Source organism: Alternaria alternata (genome assembly GCF_001642055.1).
Source record: "Alternaria alternata strain SRC1lrK2f unplaced genomic scaffold CC77scaffold_45, whole genome shotgun sequence".
In the NCBI taxonomy this organism is placed as follows: Eukaryota; Fungi; Ascomycota; class Dothideomycetes; order Pleosporales; family Pleosporaceae; genus Alternaria; species Alternaria alternata.
The window spans coordinates 58639-73736 of NW_017306234.1; the positions used below are offsets into that span (position 1 = coordinate 58639).

General features: G+C 49.6%; 6 protein-coding genes across 6 annotated transcripts; 2 read left to right on the top strand and 4 right to left on the bottom strand.

The window, feature by feature from the left end:
* Window positions 1-1497: 1497 nt before the first annotated feature.
* CC77DRAFT_1014910 (HET-domain-containing protein) lies at window positions 1498-6285 on the bottom strand (the record flags this gene model as incomplete). The annotated part of the gene is made up of 10 exons (XM_018523922.1): window positions 1498-2221; window positions 2287-3049; window positions 3101-3446; window positions 3499-3508; window positions 3546-3644; window positions 3676-3680; window positions 3741-5650; window positions 5705-5933; window positions 5981-6186; window positions 6225-6285. The coding sequence occupies 10 exons, from the start codon at window positions 6283-6285 to the stop codon at window positions 1498-1500; spliced, it is 4353 nt and encodes a 1450-aa protein (XP_018378789.1).
* An 80-nt stretch (window positions 6286-6365) lies between these two features.
* On the top strand, window positions 6366-7242 carry CC77DRAFT_1067958 (hypothetical protein; the record flags this gene model as incomplete). The annotated part of the gene is made up of 2 exons (XM_018529054.1): window positions 6366-6663; window positions 6719-7242. The coding sequence occupies 2 exons, from the start codon at window positions 6366-6368 to the stop codon at window positions 7240-7242; spliced, it is 822 nt and encodes a 273-aa protein (XP_018378790.1).
* Window positions 7243-7432: 190 nt separating this feature from the next.
* Window positions 7433-8274, bottom strand: CC77DRAFT_672907 (hypothetical protein). Its single transcript, XM_018532703.1, has 2 exons — window positions 8074-8274; window positions 7433-8013 (listed from the first exon to the last, which is right to left on the bottom strand). Exons 1-2 carry the CDS (start codon window positions 8136-8138, stop codon window positions 7623-7625), a joined length of 456 nt encoding a protein of 151 aa, XP_018378791.1. The 5' UTR covers window positions 8139-8274; the 3' UTR covers window positions 7433-7622.
* Window positions 8275-8410: 136 nt separating this feature from the next.
* Window positions 8411-9016, bottom strand: CC77DRAFT_1014911 (hypothetical protein; the record flags this gene model as incomplete). Its single annotated transcript, XM_018523923.1, has 1 exon — window positions 8411-9016. The coding sequence occupies one exon, from the start codon at window positions 9014-9016 to the stop codon at window positions 8411-8413; it is 606 nt and encodes a 201-aa protein (XP_018378792.1).
* Window positions 9017-10120: 1104 nt separating this feature from the next.
* On the bottom strand, window positions 10121-12985 carry CC77DRAFT_1014912 (UDP-Glycosyltransferase/glycogen phosphorylase; the record flags this gene model as incomplete). Its single annotated transcript, XM_018523924.1, has 5 exons — window positions 10121-10946; window positions 11016-11366; window positions 11421-11948; window positions 12021-12726; window positions 12778-12985. 5 exons carry the CDS (start codon window positions 12983-12985, stop codon window positions 10121-10123), a joined length of 2619 nt encoding a protein of 872 aa, XP_018378793.1.
* Window positions 12986-13406: 421 nt separating this feature from the next.
* CC77DRAFT_1026728 (glycoside hydrolase) lies at window positions 13407-15032 on the top strand. Its single transcript, XM_018526316.1, has one exon. It carries the CDS (start codon window positions 13737-13739, stop codon window positions 14772-14774), a length of 1038 nt encoding a protein of 345 aa, XP_018378794.1. The 5' UTR covers window positions 13407-13736; the 3' UTR covers window positions 14775-15032.
* Window positions 15033-15098: the final 66 nt, after the last annotated feature.

Below are 15098 nucleotides of genomic sequence, written 5' to 3' on the forward strand. Positions count from 1 at the left end.
CGCAAAGCTGAAAAGCAGCACTGCCTCAACATCCTCCACACCGAATCCTCTCTGAGATAGGAACCAATGCAACTTATACTAAACGACGGCGAATGGTGTTTGGAATTTCTTCGAGAATATATACTTCGTTTATTGTCGCTTTGGCGAGCTGATATGTTCCGAAATGCGATCTTTGTTGTATTTCAAGCGATGTATTTGAAGCGACGGACCTTCCTGTTCCGATGCCGCCACAAGCGCTTCCAAGGAAAAAGAATGACATCCGTCATGAAAGTTAGCCGATTCACATTTACGGGTGAACAACGGAGACAAATGTCTAAACCCTTCGACAGGGCGAATTTTGAGTCACATCAGGGTCGCACCATGTGATGTTATCGCCTGAGTCACACTATGAGCCTTCTCTAACCATCGCCCTCGAGGCACCGACTTTTGTATCAGACAACACAAAGCGCATATGCCGCCTGTTTGACAACAGCAACGCTGATGCGCTTTGATTGGCGAAGTGTCTGTGCGCCATCCAACAAGTGTTGTGTCAAGCACAGCCGCATGCAGTTCAGCTGGCCCCGATCGTCATAGCCCGGTCAGCCGGAACTTGCGCGCCTCCTTAGTCCGGGAAGTATAATGCGTAGGGGCCAGCCGCAATTTCGACGCGACCACCTTACTTAGCGCTCGCCACTTGGCGCATTCGTATTTTCATCGCCTTCACTTTGCATCCTGCCTTCTCCACGCTACATTTTTGGTGCTTTGTAAAGCCCTGATATACTATGTCTGAACGCTTACTGAGATGCGTGCGCGAAGATCAGAGTGTGACGGTCTACACGGAACATACAGACCGCATTCATCCTCGAGACCTTTCGGACAGCCTTGCAAGGAAGGTGGGAAAGGACAGATTTCGTGTTTCCCTAAGAAAGAACATATATATCATCTACATTGATGCGAAAACGCACGAAACAGGGAGTGTGAGTACAGCGTATGCTACAAAAGACCAGGCTGATAAAGAGATACAGAAGCAAGATGCACACTCGGATGACGGAGAGGTGCAGGCAAAGCTTGCGATTCCACCAACATATCAGCAAAGACTGGAAGATTTCAAGTTGGCGGAGAAGATACTACGCGCCAGCAGGCTGCCACATCAGTGAGCGATTTTCTGCAGGGCGACGACAGGAGGAAGAAAAACGGCAACCAGCACATCCCAATCTCTAGCTATTGCGATTGAAGATATCTCGTTCATGGCCTCAGATTTCGTAGAATGCGGTGTTGAGTGGTGCGCATTGCTGGAAACAGACAAGGCGAACAGATAGGGGGCCCCTGCTTGACTGACGTGGCACGTCCAGAGGCGTTGACCTGCTTGTTACTAGGGGTGTCATGACTTATGGCAACTCTATGGAAGGGATGATGCTAGTCGACGCAAGTCTGAAAGTATAGCTTGCAGGCAACACCATAGTGTGTCTTGGATAAGATGATGTTTGGAGGACCAAGTATAGCTCAATAGACATGCTACTAATGGATATCTACCCATTCTCCTTTTTCATCAATGACACTGGAGATGAGTGAAGCAACTCCAACCCTTTCCCAAATGTGGCCCCCATTAGGACGGCGATATTGATTTATCACCAACACGTGGCTCTTTGGGCTCTCTTCCTCTCCATCACTTCTGTCCCTTCCAATGACAACGCATCGAAGGTCGTTCACTTCGAAATCGTCATCACTATCGAACTTGATGTACACCAACATATCCGTCTGTGGAATATGCATCCTCCTCGTCAACCCCTGGAAGGCTATTACCTCATGCATGCTTGTAGACCCTTTCGAGACAGTGAAGGGACTTTTGAAATCGTTGGTAGCCCATGCAGTCTCCTTGAATCTCAATTGATCAGTTGTATCCATGTATTTGATACTACCTTCTTTCGAGAGTGACGACCAACTGGGCACCTGGCGACCTGATGGTTGCGCAATGCGCCTCATACGCTGCCAGTCGCGACGTCTCCAAAGCAAACCTCGGGCGAAATATGCTTCGAATAGTCCATGGGCGGCTTTTGTAGTGAAAGTTCTTGAAAGTCGTTCTTGCAAACCTAGTATCGCGACGGATCGATCTGCAGGTTCGGTGAACGCCAAGCTTGAGTATCGTTCGTATAAGTCCTGTATGAGTAGTTGTCTCCCGTCTTTGTAATGAGCCACGGCAGATGTTGGGAAGTTAGCGTCACCCAGGAGGGCAGCTTTAGAACTTTGGAGATGCATTAGTCAAGGTAGGCAAAGAGATGTTTTGGTTTCCATTGCAAACAAACTCACTTTTTGAGACGGGCCAATGTTTCACAGTGTATGCCAGCCCCACATTCCCAGTAGACTTGTGAGGACGTAAAGAATACCGTGCGACGGGATAGCGCCCTCTCTTGCAACACCCAACCCCGGCTATTGAGCGGCGAAAGCTCAACATCTTCATGAAAGTCGTCAATATCCATACAAGCATATATCGCACCCGATGTATCACTCGGGACTTCCACCACAGATCGTGGGCGCCGATCAGCAAGGAAACCTTGAAGCGATGATCTGGCTGAGCTTGCGCCGATAGTTAGGTATGCAGCACTGAAAACCTGTTCCATCTTGCTTGCTTCGCTTTGCCAATCAGCTTCATCATCTTGAATGATGCAAAGCGAGTCAATCCAGATGTAATCCATTGAAATACCCCGTGCTACAATGACGGCATCGCGGAATGTTCGTGGCAGTGCGTCGAATTGGATCCCTGCCTTGCGTTGAGTGATATTGCGCTTGTAGGTGCAGAACTTTTCGTGCTCCTGTAGATGGCCCCAGCAGTGACTTAAAGCGACGTATCGCGATGGTTCGATGTTCCTAGTATCGACGAGGCGAAGCTGTTTGCCCACTTCTATGAGCCGAGTCGGCATTGTGAGTGTGACGTTATCACGCTGACACTGGTCATGATCTGAGTCACAAACTCGGATCCATTCCTTCAGAAGTGCGAAGAATTCAGGGGTGCTTGGATTGAAAAGTTGTGTCAAACCTAGTTGTGCGCCTTCGGGAACTGGTATGTCCGGATCTGCATGAGTAAGTAAGGATGTATAGCAATGGCAGATAGACCACATCTTACCGAATGTACGATATAGAGAAAGAAGATTAGGCCCATCTGCAAGGCCTACGTGAGCAGCGTCAGTACGCAAATTGGCTCTTCCCGGTGGTTTAAATTTCCTTCGTTCCAATGCCTCTAGCAATAACCTGCACAGATCGCAGGCTTTCGCTGTATCTTGTAGTGCTGCAAGGTCACAAATTGAATCGAACAAATCCACAGACGTGTTCGAGTAAACGTGATTGCAAGTTGCTGCAACGGCTCTGCTTGGTGTTGGCCTCATTCGACTCCGTCCTATAATATTGAGATATCCAGCAGCGAAGTCGTTGTCTGGAAGAGACGTCCAGTCGTCGTTTAGTACGCTGGATTTCTGCGCAAGTGAGTCACTATCGTCTAAGGTTCGCGAGAATACCAGTACTCACAGACTGCACTCTGTCAGCGGATCCAACAGTCATCACGGAAAACTTACGATCTGTTTTGAGGCGATATCACTTCGTCAATGAAACTACATGCGCTGACTGGAGGGGATGACTGACATTCTGTGTCGAGGTGATCAGTTGCATTCGGACTATTCGTGGCTAGTAGCGAAGCTTACGTACTATCGCTGTTGTGTTAGTTTACTAGTCCTAAATGTACTTGGAAGTCGAGGTCAAGACAGACATACTTCTTGATGATTGGAGGCTTGTGACGCCTGACTGTTCTGGTTGCCGAGATGTTGAGGAAAGGTTGGCTGGCGGAGATTGAAGCGAAACTCGACTGGCAATTCTGAAGTTCGATCGTCTGATGCTTCATGAGTCAAGCTCTCTTCCAGTTCTGGAATCGAAGTTTCTTCTGGGGTCTGCTTTGTTTCTACAGTAGACTTAGTGATAGGATTTTGCCCAGGGACGGCAAGTTTGCCATCCTTTTCATGAACTTCATTGTGTTGAGCTCCATTTCGCTGAGTTGCTTGACTGTGAAGCTCGATTTTGGGATACTGCAGCCTTTCTTCGAGGGGCGTCAGGTAGTCTTTCTCGTTTCGCGCACAGCTCTGATAAATACCCTCAAAGCACTGATGCACTTTAGCTGCGCTCGCTCGACAGTCGTCCGCCACAAGGTTGTAATCCTCAGAGTACTTGACCACCAAGAGTCGGTATCGCACAAGATCAAGAAGATCTTTGTAAGCTGAGTGGGCCTTGAATTGGGTGTCCAGGGATTCCATAATCGCAACGGCATATTCGTGGACTATGTATCTGGCATGCTCGCGTTTGTTTCCCCTCTGCCAAAAGTAGGGCGTATTGTCCCTAAAGATTGTGATATCGCTAGGCCCATATGCAAGCCACAAGAGGAGTTCAAACACGACACATCCTAGGGACCAGATATCGTATTGACGTGATCGTGCTTCATCTGTATTACGCTGCGCATCCATCTCAGGTGGCTCGTATCGCGAAGTACCCGAGGGTGTCTGGGTAGGCATTCCTTTGCGATCTCTTGTGTTTGCTTCTTTTACATGGAAGGTGGCGAGACCCAAGTCTGCGATCTGCAGTGTACCTCCCTGCTTGTCTTCAGGATCGAACCAAAGGATGTTCTCAGGCTTCAGATCACCGTGCCGGCAATTGCTTCCATGAAGCTCTTCCAGCGCGCCACAGATCTCCACAAATTGATGAAGCTGCCATAGGACATGTGTTCTATCTCGAGCACGTGATGGATGCTCCTCCCAATAACGGCCGAGATTACCTCCATCTGCCCAAGGAAACATCAAACATCTGTTTTGGCCGATCTGGTAGCCTGCGATTGGCTTGATAAGATGCGGTGAGCGGTAGTTTCGCAGAATGTCTAGATTCCTGACCTCCTTATCGAAAAATGCGGCGCGGCTAAACTTAGGATCGTCGTCGCCTTCCTTGGTTTTCTTAACCGCAACTGCTATGGCTTCTATTGGAAGAGGGATTTTATCCTTGCCCGATGATCTTGGAGACCACGGAAAAACAGAGAGCTTTGCCGATGGATCAACGTGTTTGGCGTGAATGATAACTTTGGTAACCTCCCCAAAATAGCCACTACTCGCAGGTCGTGGTGCGACGTCCAGAAATGGCAATCTCTGTGCCGCAGCGAGCTGCAAATGGAATTTCGATGTGCCAAAAACAGGAGCTGTGAAAAACCATTGAGAACTCGTGAATGAACGTCTCCGTTCTCGCCCCCACTGGGTGAAGACTGAATATCGGGTAAGATTGACTGGCTCTTGTACACGTAACGTTGTCGCGAGATAGTTTTGGTCGAGTTTGATCGGCAACACAGAATCAACAAAATTCTCGTTTCGGAAGTCTTTGAGTCGCTCTTCCAGGGGTTCACTCTCCATCAAAACAAGGATAAGGAATAATCTCGGCGCCTCGTTCGAGATAAAAGTGATGAGCTCAGCCATACTCCCGAACAACTTTGCGTCACCGATGACAGATAAGATTTTCTCTTCTTGAGTGAAGTACCTTATCTTATCTTCAGGTAGGAACTCCTGGCCATCGGAATTGTAGCAAAGGGCATCATCAATCTCCTTAGCCAGCAATTCTATTGGAGTCGAGCCGTTTGCCCATAGCATGGCATTTTCTACACTGGAGGTCAAATATGAACACATGAAAATCAATAATTTGGGCGACCTACGGTACATGACGTTGACACCTTTCAGCGATCCTGACAGGAGGTATTGTATGATGATGATCAGAAGGTCGAATATTGGCTGAAGCATTCTGGTTTGAGATCGGACCTCAGCGTAGGCAAACCTGTGGACTCGTCCTGAGAATTCAGGCGTCTTCCGCATCAGGGTTTGGTCGTTCTTATCTCTATCTCGTGGCGTTTTTGCAACGAGGCTGAAGATCGGGCTATGCATGCGCTGGGATGCAAGGTAAGCCGCCCACCATGTCACTCTTCCTAACATACAGCGCCCCACAGGTATCTTGCTTGTGATTTGTGGTCACTGCGGGGTTGTGCAGCCACATTACCCTCAGCTAGACGATTCAGGCGAAGGCAGACGGGAACGGGATGTGGCTGCATTGCGGGCTCGGCCCTCGACGAGGCTAGCCAATCTCCATGCTCTGCAATATTGCACGTGCGCATCGCAAAGTGCAGCCTCTCACAGAGGTACCCTGCACACGCATCAGCTGCAAAGGGTGACTAGGCTGACCGGAATATTCAGCCCTCAAGTCATCCTCCCCATGGCGGTCAGACTTTGGGCATAGCGACATGGGAGTAGATGACGGTAGGAGTCCTCCGTTGGGACATTAAACCGGTCGTCGTTTCCACGACTTTGGGGTCCAAATCGACGATGCCAGCCCCTGTTTCCTCTTCCATAAGCAGCGACGGCAAGAATGAAGAAGCTGTTCGCGAAAATTGTCTTGATGGCCTGGCTGAACTTCCTTATCATGAGCGTCTAACCCGCTTTTTGCGGGGTGCCGCAAGACACTGGGTCGCAGGCGGCATCTCCGTTATCGATTTCCGGCCTTTATACACCATTACACTCTACGATCTGCAGCGACAGCTCGCTCGAGAGATCCAAAAGGTCGAGGGAGAAAACATTACAGATGAACAGTTGAGTCGCATGCGAGGAACCTTGCATGAGTATAGTACGTCATCCTTGACGCTAACAGCACTGGCCTGCTTACCTAACACCCCACCCAGCCAATGCGCTCCGTGACTTCGAGTTCATCCACGCCAACCGCTGGTCTACCCAATTCGTGAAGGATATCGCAGCGTCTCGTATTGACAATGGCAGCGGCTCCAAGCTCCAGGGCGCATTAATTCCGGACCTCAACCTCACCGTTCCGAGCACTCACCGCAGCCTGTTCCGCGATGCGGATCTCCTCGGATCTTTCGACCCGAAGCTCATGGAGCACAGCAATGCGCTCGGACAAAGTCTAGGCACAACTCGCGCGCATGCGTTCGCAAGTGAACAGCGAAGAGAACAGTTCGTTCTAGCGTGGAAACGATTTGCTTCTGCGTTCGTTGGTGGCATGATCATTGTTGTCTCGATGCTGATATTGCTTGTGGGGGATGTGAAGACGAAGACGTTGGCGGTCATCCCGACGTCGATACTGCTGTTTGCAGTTGGTGTAGCACTATTTGCGAAGACGGATCCAGTCAATCTATTGGCTGCGACGGCAGCGTATGCAGCAGTCTTGACAGCATTCGTCAAGCTAAACTGATCGATACTGCGAGGTCATAATATAGACTTGAAGTATACCAACTTTTTGAAAGACCAAGTGCTTTTGACATTAGCAGACTGAGAATATTTACATTCAATCTACCAAAAACTTGGATGACTACCATATCATACCCCATCGCCGAACACAACTCGCTCGAAAGCTCTGTGAGCCCAATCAAAGATAGATGGTATGCTGCTAACCTCGAAGGCTGGGAGAACTGCGCTGCCTAACTAGGCAATGTTGGAGGTAATGCGCATGACCACGACACCAAGTTAACAACGACCACTTCACGCCTTCCTTGTCGGCCTAGAGGCGACAACCTTCTACCTGATTCGCAACGAAGACAATGCAGCTCTTTTCCGAGTACATCCGCTAGCCATTCACCAACTATCCTTGCGAACCCTACTCATCCTTAACCACTCTACCGCAGAGTGCATCTCCGGCGCAGACCCATACCACGACCACTTCACACCCGCCATTACCTCCCTCTGCACGACGGTCCTCCGCTCGAGAAACCTGACGAGATAGCTTCTACCAGGGCTAAGCATACTGAAGGTCTTGAGCTCATAGGGAAGAAGAGCTGTCTCTGCGTGGATCTGCCGGCAGACGAAGAGGAGACTCAGATAATTTTGGAGCGTGTGTGGAAAGCGAAGTTCAGAGTGACGAAGCAACTCAATGTCTTGGCCACGGTCCAGGGCGAAGGTCCAAATCATGTTGCGGATTTCAGCTGGAAGACGTAGGAGTGGTGAGTTCATGGTATTGCACCGAGAGCTGGGATGGCTTGTCAGATTCATGACTTCCACTGGTTCGCAAAAGGTTGGTTTTGCTCACATCTCATCCTGTGTCTGCAGCACGTGAGACGCAAAGCCGGATTCGGTGCTTCTCCGGTTCAACATACTGGAGTCATGAACAGTCGGCGAGATTGAGCAATTGTGGAAGAGGAGTCAAAAGTTATGTGCAGGGGAGTAGCAGAGTTTTATGCTGAGCAGGTGTGCCACACCTACGACAAGGGGGTAGTGAAGGTGGCTGGTGCCCTTTCTCTATTTCGGGAAGGAAACCCGACGCCGAAGTTTTGCAGCGTAAGACCACCTGGCAATATCACCGGCGATCTTACATCAGTGTCACGTCAATGGTCGTTAGTGAAAACGGGATGAAGTTGGCGTGTGGATTACAGTGTTACGTAGTCTATCTCATATCTAGAACTCGGCCACGCGCGAAGCACCTTGCCATCGTCGAGAAGTTCTACACGAATTGACAACATCGGGTTTTCCCAAAGTTGCAGCGCCTGCGCGAATATCTCCAGAACCTGAGAGACAACGCGGTCTCTCATCTCTCCTTCAGATGATTGGAGTGTCTTCAAGTGTTGGGAGACGACATTGTGGTAAGTCTCCTTCTGTTGCAGACTACCCCCGCCAAAGACAATATAGCAAATGGGGACAAATCCGGGGGTCGCGGGCTCTTGTAGCCTCCAGGCTCGGTGCAGTCCGGAGAACATGGGCGCAGAGTTGTTCGCGATGTCGGTCTTGGTGGCATTTCTATGTTTGCCCTTGTATTCATTGTATGTCGCCTCGATCTTCGACGACTGGTTTGCTGCGATCGCGAACGCAGTGCATAGGCCGACGCCTTGGTCCCAGAGCCACCTTGGTAGCTCGTCGTTCCATTCAGGCCTTTTATCGGCCAAGAGCTTTCCGTTGCTCTTGCCCAAGGCTTTCGTAGCCAGATCACATCTTGTATTCGGATCGGCTTCCTCGGGGAGTCGGTCGCATGGCCGCATGTAATCTTCCCATGCCTTCTTGGCTGTGGCGAAGTTTGTGGTGATAATGTGTTGGAGGCTCGAAAGATTTGTGTAGTCGGTGTTGGAGTGCAGAAGTGATGGACGGGTGCTACGGACGGTTCTGACTTTATAGATGTCACGCTAGTGGGCGTGGAAGGCACCAATAACAATACACAACATGGCTCCTTCTCATCAGTCGGAAGCCTCCCAGATCTTCACAGACGCGTCTTTCGCTGCATCGAGGTCGTTCAAAGTGGCTAGTTTTGCGATTCAACGAGAAGTTTCATGTTGCTATAGTAGGTGGGATGCGAAAGTGGCTGTCATCTTTTTTGCGCTGGTCAACCCGTCGGTGGTTAACGGAGAGCACGTCTACAATGCTTACAGCCGACATTGCCTTTCAATAAGAAGACTCGTCAAGACGAATAGCATTGTAGTCTTCTGAATCCCCTTTTTGTATCAATATAGCTCTTGATATGCTGTTTTGTAGTAGGAAGGGGTATTCTTAGATTAACGGATGTTAGCTCTCGCACTCGAAGTAAATCTGGTACGGGTACCCCTAATCGCTGATATGTCGCGGGATTTTGAGGGTCTCACGAAGGCTGAGGCGGCTGTTGCGAAGATGTCATAGTGGAACGTGTGCGAAGCGTACGTATCAGTATGTGTGTGCGCGTGTGTGTGTGTGTGTATGTGTGTGTGCGTGCGCATTCGTGTTTGTATGTGAGCGTGCTTGAGTGATGCAGTGCTATAAGTGGCAGGGAGAAGTAGGTTTGAGTAGGCAAGAACTCTCGTGGTGTGGTTCAAGACTTTCCTTCCCGATGTTGAACCGTGGTTCTCTTTCCGCGAAATTTTCCACCCGGACCAAAGACTTAGATCTCTAGCACTTTAGTCTAGAGTAGCTACGTCGAACACCTGATATATTGGACTTTCCATGCTCTGCCGACCTCCATTAAGCAGTCGTCGATTCTTTTCTGCACTAACAGCTGGCGCAACCACCTAATTCTCAACACTCTGTAGGTAGCGATATAGTCGCTCCAACATCTGCGTTGAATTGTTCCCATCGCCTTCAGAAAGACGCTCTCCCGCTAATCCCATGTCCCATTCTCATCACTTATCCCCTTTCCGTGCTAGCAAACGCATGATGATCTTCTCAGCCTCTTCCGTGTTATGTTTGTCGTTCTCGACTAACCACCTTCCCTCTGCATGTCTCGCTTCAGCAATGATTTTTCTGGTCTTCATGTGGACTGTCGATCTCAAACTTTTCGCGATGCCTTGGCTTGTATACCCAAGGAGACCGAACATGCCAGCACCGGTCTTTGTGACCATGCTAGACATTCCTTTGCCCACGCCTTTTGCAGCGCCTGTAAAGCCTTCCTCTCGAGCACCTTGGTACGGCTTTACAACAATGTCACTGACACCTTCCATGAAGCCCCACGCGAAGGTCTTGCCTGCAACAGCTGCGCCACTCGTGAAACCTGTCACAGGTCCGTGGTCACGAGGCGTTTCGCCGTAGAGTCGAGGCACATTCTTGAGTCCATCGGTAATCGCGAGAGGAATGTCGACCATCATACCCTTTAGGGCTTTTGGAGCAAACATGCCAATGCTCGCTCCGGACGCGCCTGCTAGTTGACCTGCTGAGATAGCTTTACGTTTCGGAACAACACTGTTTGCTGATGTCTCAGCACTTGCGCTGTCAGACATTGGTGCCGATTGGTCGATATGGTTGGTACCGGTATTGGACGCTGTCGAAGCTTCTAGCTTTGATTCTTCGTAGGCGCGTCGATCGCGATCGTCTCGATACTCCGTTATTGGTTTCGTGAAAACTCCTGTAACGCATGTCGCAAGATCGACCGAAGTAGCAAGCACTGCGGACGCCCCACCTGAGATGGGATCCCATCGACGAGGCTCTATGGTAATGGGTTTGCTCTCGTATCTGTATACTAATTAGCGATCGGATGCAGAAAATGCTAATCAAGCACGAAAAGATAAGAGCGAGGCGTACAATTTTAGGTTTTTGGCATCTTTAGGAAGTTTTCGTGCCATAACTTCTGTCACCAAGGAAGAAAGCTTCCATTTTTGCCCTTTTTTGTGAAAACCGAAAGTTGCTGGAAGGTGTGGTAGTACATCGCAAGACATGTCTCTGATGGGGAGATTCCGATGGAAAGACATAACTGCAGCTTCGACGCCTCTCTCGGATTGCATCTTCTGTGCAATGACTGCAGCCGCGCTCGCTGCTTCAGGTGACAAACAAAATCTGATCGCTTGAGACAGGCTTTCGGCAGTTATGTCCCGCTGAGGAATAGGCATCGGACCAGCACCAGCAGCAGCTACCATCTGGCCCCAAAATGGCTGACTATCGAATTATTAGCATATCTGCCGACTCAACGGAGTGGACTTTCTGACTTACTCTCCGAAGAATGGCACGATAGTCGTGGGCTTGCCGTTCAGCAAACCACATGCAGTCGTCCCAGCGCCACCATGATGTACCACTGCGGCCACATGTTGAAACAACCACTCGTGTGGACAATCACCAATGAAGATTATATCTTCATGAGACTCTCCGTGATCTCCCAACTTCGACCATCCCTTGGACACGATCGCACGAAATCCGTTCGCTCTTACAGCCTCCAATATGACTGCGGTAATTCTTTGAGGGTCGTCAAGAACGATGCTGCCAAAGCCTATGTAGACGGGTGGCGGTCCACTCTCAATGAAGGATCGAATCTCAGCTGGTGGCTCGTACCGAGGAGGATCCCGGAAGAAGAAACCGCAGACGTCTATGTGGCCCGGCCAGTCAAAGGGTTTTGGTACAAGAGCCGGAGACCAGCAGTAAGTCATGGGGATGCTCAGTGTGTTCGCAAGACTAGGGCCATCGAACATTCCCACCTCCTCCAAGTCCAGCGTCTGACGCCATTGGTTGATAACGTCACCAAGTCTAGATTCCAGGTCAGTATCGTCTAGACTGTGCAACGAGGAATGCTATGTCCACTTTGGATGAACAACTTACCCTTGCCATGTTAGCCAATCGACAACTCCATATGATAGATAATTTGCAGCGCTTTGTTTTCCTTCGGCGTTTTTCAGGTTCGCTAGCGGGTGTGGAAATGCTCGCGTACTTGTCCATGGCATAGTGAACATCATGTGAACAGGAATTCCAAGAGCTTGTGCGCAGTGGACATGCGCAAAGCTTGGCGGGTTGGCAATGATAGCATCTGCCACGAATGGCTCATGGCTCATCATGTCTGGTGCGATGCATGACCTCCAGAACCCTTCCAACATCTCCCTGACCATCAACTGTTTCTTCTTGATCTCACCAGCCCGCACGCTCTCGAGACTAGGAATCAGTCCAGGGTTTTTGACCATGTAAGCCATCAATTCTGAAGGATTACCGCCGATCGGATAGAATTCTAGTCCAGAACCGGAGCCTCGCACGAAATTTTGGAACATGTCATGGGTCGCTAGCCTCACTCGGTGGCCATACCGCCGAAGCTCGTCACCAAGCGCGATGAAAGGCTGCACATCTCCTCGACTGCCTACAACTTGGATGACAATGTTTAGCTTAACAGGCCACGACTTATAGCGATCCGGCCCAACCGGGAATCCTGAATACTCTGGTGGCGCATCTTCCGGTATGTCGTTAAGAGCATCACCGTAGAGAAGCGAAAGCGTCCTCACAGCTTTCGAATTCAGATCGATGTTGATGCGCCCATCGCCTAGAAAACATGAGTTTCAATTCAGCTGAATCGAGGAATTGTGAGTCTTACTGCCGGTCTTGAGCTTTCCATCATCGGGTGCGTCCGCTGATGCGTTGATCGAAGAAGATTCCTGGTAACTGCTGCGATTTATAGGCTTTCGACTTATAGCCTTTCGATCACGATTCATCTCTGTACTTTCATGGCCTTTCGACGTGTGATCTATCGGTATATCACCGGGTAGCTCGGCGAAATTTGAAAGCCTTTTTTCCGGTTCCATGGTGTCGATGAGGAATATTCAGGGTGTAAGTAAGAAGTAATGATAGTGGATGGCCTGCCGAAAAGAGTGACGAGACATATCAGACGGTTTCTAAAGAAAGCACTAAAGGGTGTTATGCGTCTGCGTATGCGTATTTGTTTAGAAGGCATGTGCACTGGCATTGTCTGGAGCTGAGCACAGCTTTTGCAGGGGTGTGTTGCGTCACCGAGCAGTGACCGCCGCCACTATCCCGGTTTCAGCCAATCAGCGCCAGCTTGCCAAAGTCAATTTTGGTTGCCGATGAAAAGCTACCAAGCTTGCTAGTATGGTTGACCATGTACTAGCTGCACAGCTCGGCCAACGTTGCTGTCACGTGATGCCAAGAATGGCAAATGCCGGGTATATATGGGGCTCATCCTACCTTAGCTTAGGTCGGTAGACCTAACACATAGGATTAGCCCCATACAGAGTCTACAGTTGCTCAGTGGCTATGCAACACCACGCACGACCTTGGGAAGGTCGCAACTGTCGCCATTCTAGGTACGCTATGTCCTCCTAGGTACACACTATCGTGATCTGGCAAGTGCCGTCGACGAGTATAGTACTATTCTCCGACTTCAAAATACTCCAGCGGATCAGCCATGTCATGGCTGCAGCATGGCAAGACTCGTGTTTCATTCATATATAAATCGACCAAACCTTCCCATACAGTAGGCACATAGCACCGAAAAACAAGCAGCGCGAACAATACGAACGACGCGAACCTGGCAAGATGGCTTTCGGCACAAACTTCAAAGTTCTTGGTACCATGACAACCACTCTGTTACTCCTTACCGCCGTCAAAGCTAGCATCGCAATCCCCAGCACCGGCACTACATCGCTGAGAGAAGAGGCGTATAAGAAGAACATCACGATTGGATCTGGAGCTATCAACCCGACATACCTTGAAGATCCTATCTTCGCAGCTATCCTCGCTGAGCAATTCAACAGCTTGCATCCTGAGAATGAGATGAAATGGTCTTTCATCAACCCTTCACCAGGCCATTACAACTGGGATCCTATCGACCGTCTCGTTGACTTCGCCAACGAACATGACATGTTGGTCAAAGGGCACGGACTCATCTCGAGCTGCTGCAATCCCGACTTTGTAGTCAACATCACCAATCCCAAAGCGTTGCGTGCCGCGATGACGACTCATTTCGAAGCTATCATGCATCGGTACGAAGGACAAATCGACCGATGGGACGTGGTCACTGAGGCTCTCAAAACTATGGGTGGAGGCTTGAATGAGAATGACTTCTCCAGAAAACTTGGTCCAGGCTACATCAACGAAGCTTTCCGCATCGCACGGGCTGCGTCCCCTGGAGCCAAGTTATACATCAACGAAAACCAAGTAGAAGTGCTTCCCGGCAAGCGTCAAGAGCTCCAAGATCTGGTTTCTGGACTCGTTGCAGACGGCGTTCCAATCGATGGAGTTGCCCTGCAGATGCACATCACCGAAGTGGCTCCGGTACCCGGCGTGATAACCGACATGGTTCGTTTCTACAAAGCGCTCGGGCTGCAAGTCGAGATCGCTGAAATGGACGTGCACACACTCAATAAAACACTCGAGACTCAGATCTATGGTGCCGTCATTAAGGAGGCTTTGGAGGCAGGAATTACCGATATCAACTTCTGGGGCTTTACTGATAAGCATGCTTACACTTGGGTGCCAGGCGCAAAGCCCCTCATGTTTGATGAGAACTACAAACCAAAGGGAGCTTTCTATGCGACTCATAGTGCTCTAGAGGAGTTTGTCGACGAATGCTAGCTAGACCATGTTGTATCACGTTGTCTCAGACATCACGTCGTAACAACGTCAGACAATGTCCCTTAGATGGCGGTGTTACACGGGGTTAGGCTATACTTCTCTAAGCTCGGTCCGTACTAAGGCGAGGTAGACTAAAGCGGTAGTCCGTGAGGTAATGTATGGAATGATTAGGTGGAAAAGAGTTATCGTTGTAACTAAAGGATAAACAATACTAATTCTATAAGCGATAGAATAACTAGTTAACAATCTGTGTAAGAGATAAACTATTTAAGTTAACTATAATAAGTGTAATAATAAAATCTGTTTATCCTTTATACCTATTGC

Coding starts and splice junctions, on each gene's coding strand:
- CC77DRAFT_672907 (XM_018532703.1), bottom strand. CDS start 8,138: ATGTTGAACCGGAGAAGCACCGAATCCGGCTTTGCGTCTCACGTGCTG. Junction 8,014..8,073: donor CTGCAGACACAGGATGAGAT/GTGAGCAAAACC, acceptor AAGCCATCCCAG/CTCTCGGTGCAATACCATGA.
- CC77DRAFT_1026728 (XM_018526316.1), top strand. CDS start 13,737: ATGGCTTTCGGCACAAACTTCAAAGTTCTTGGTACCATGACAACCACT.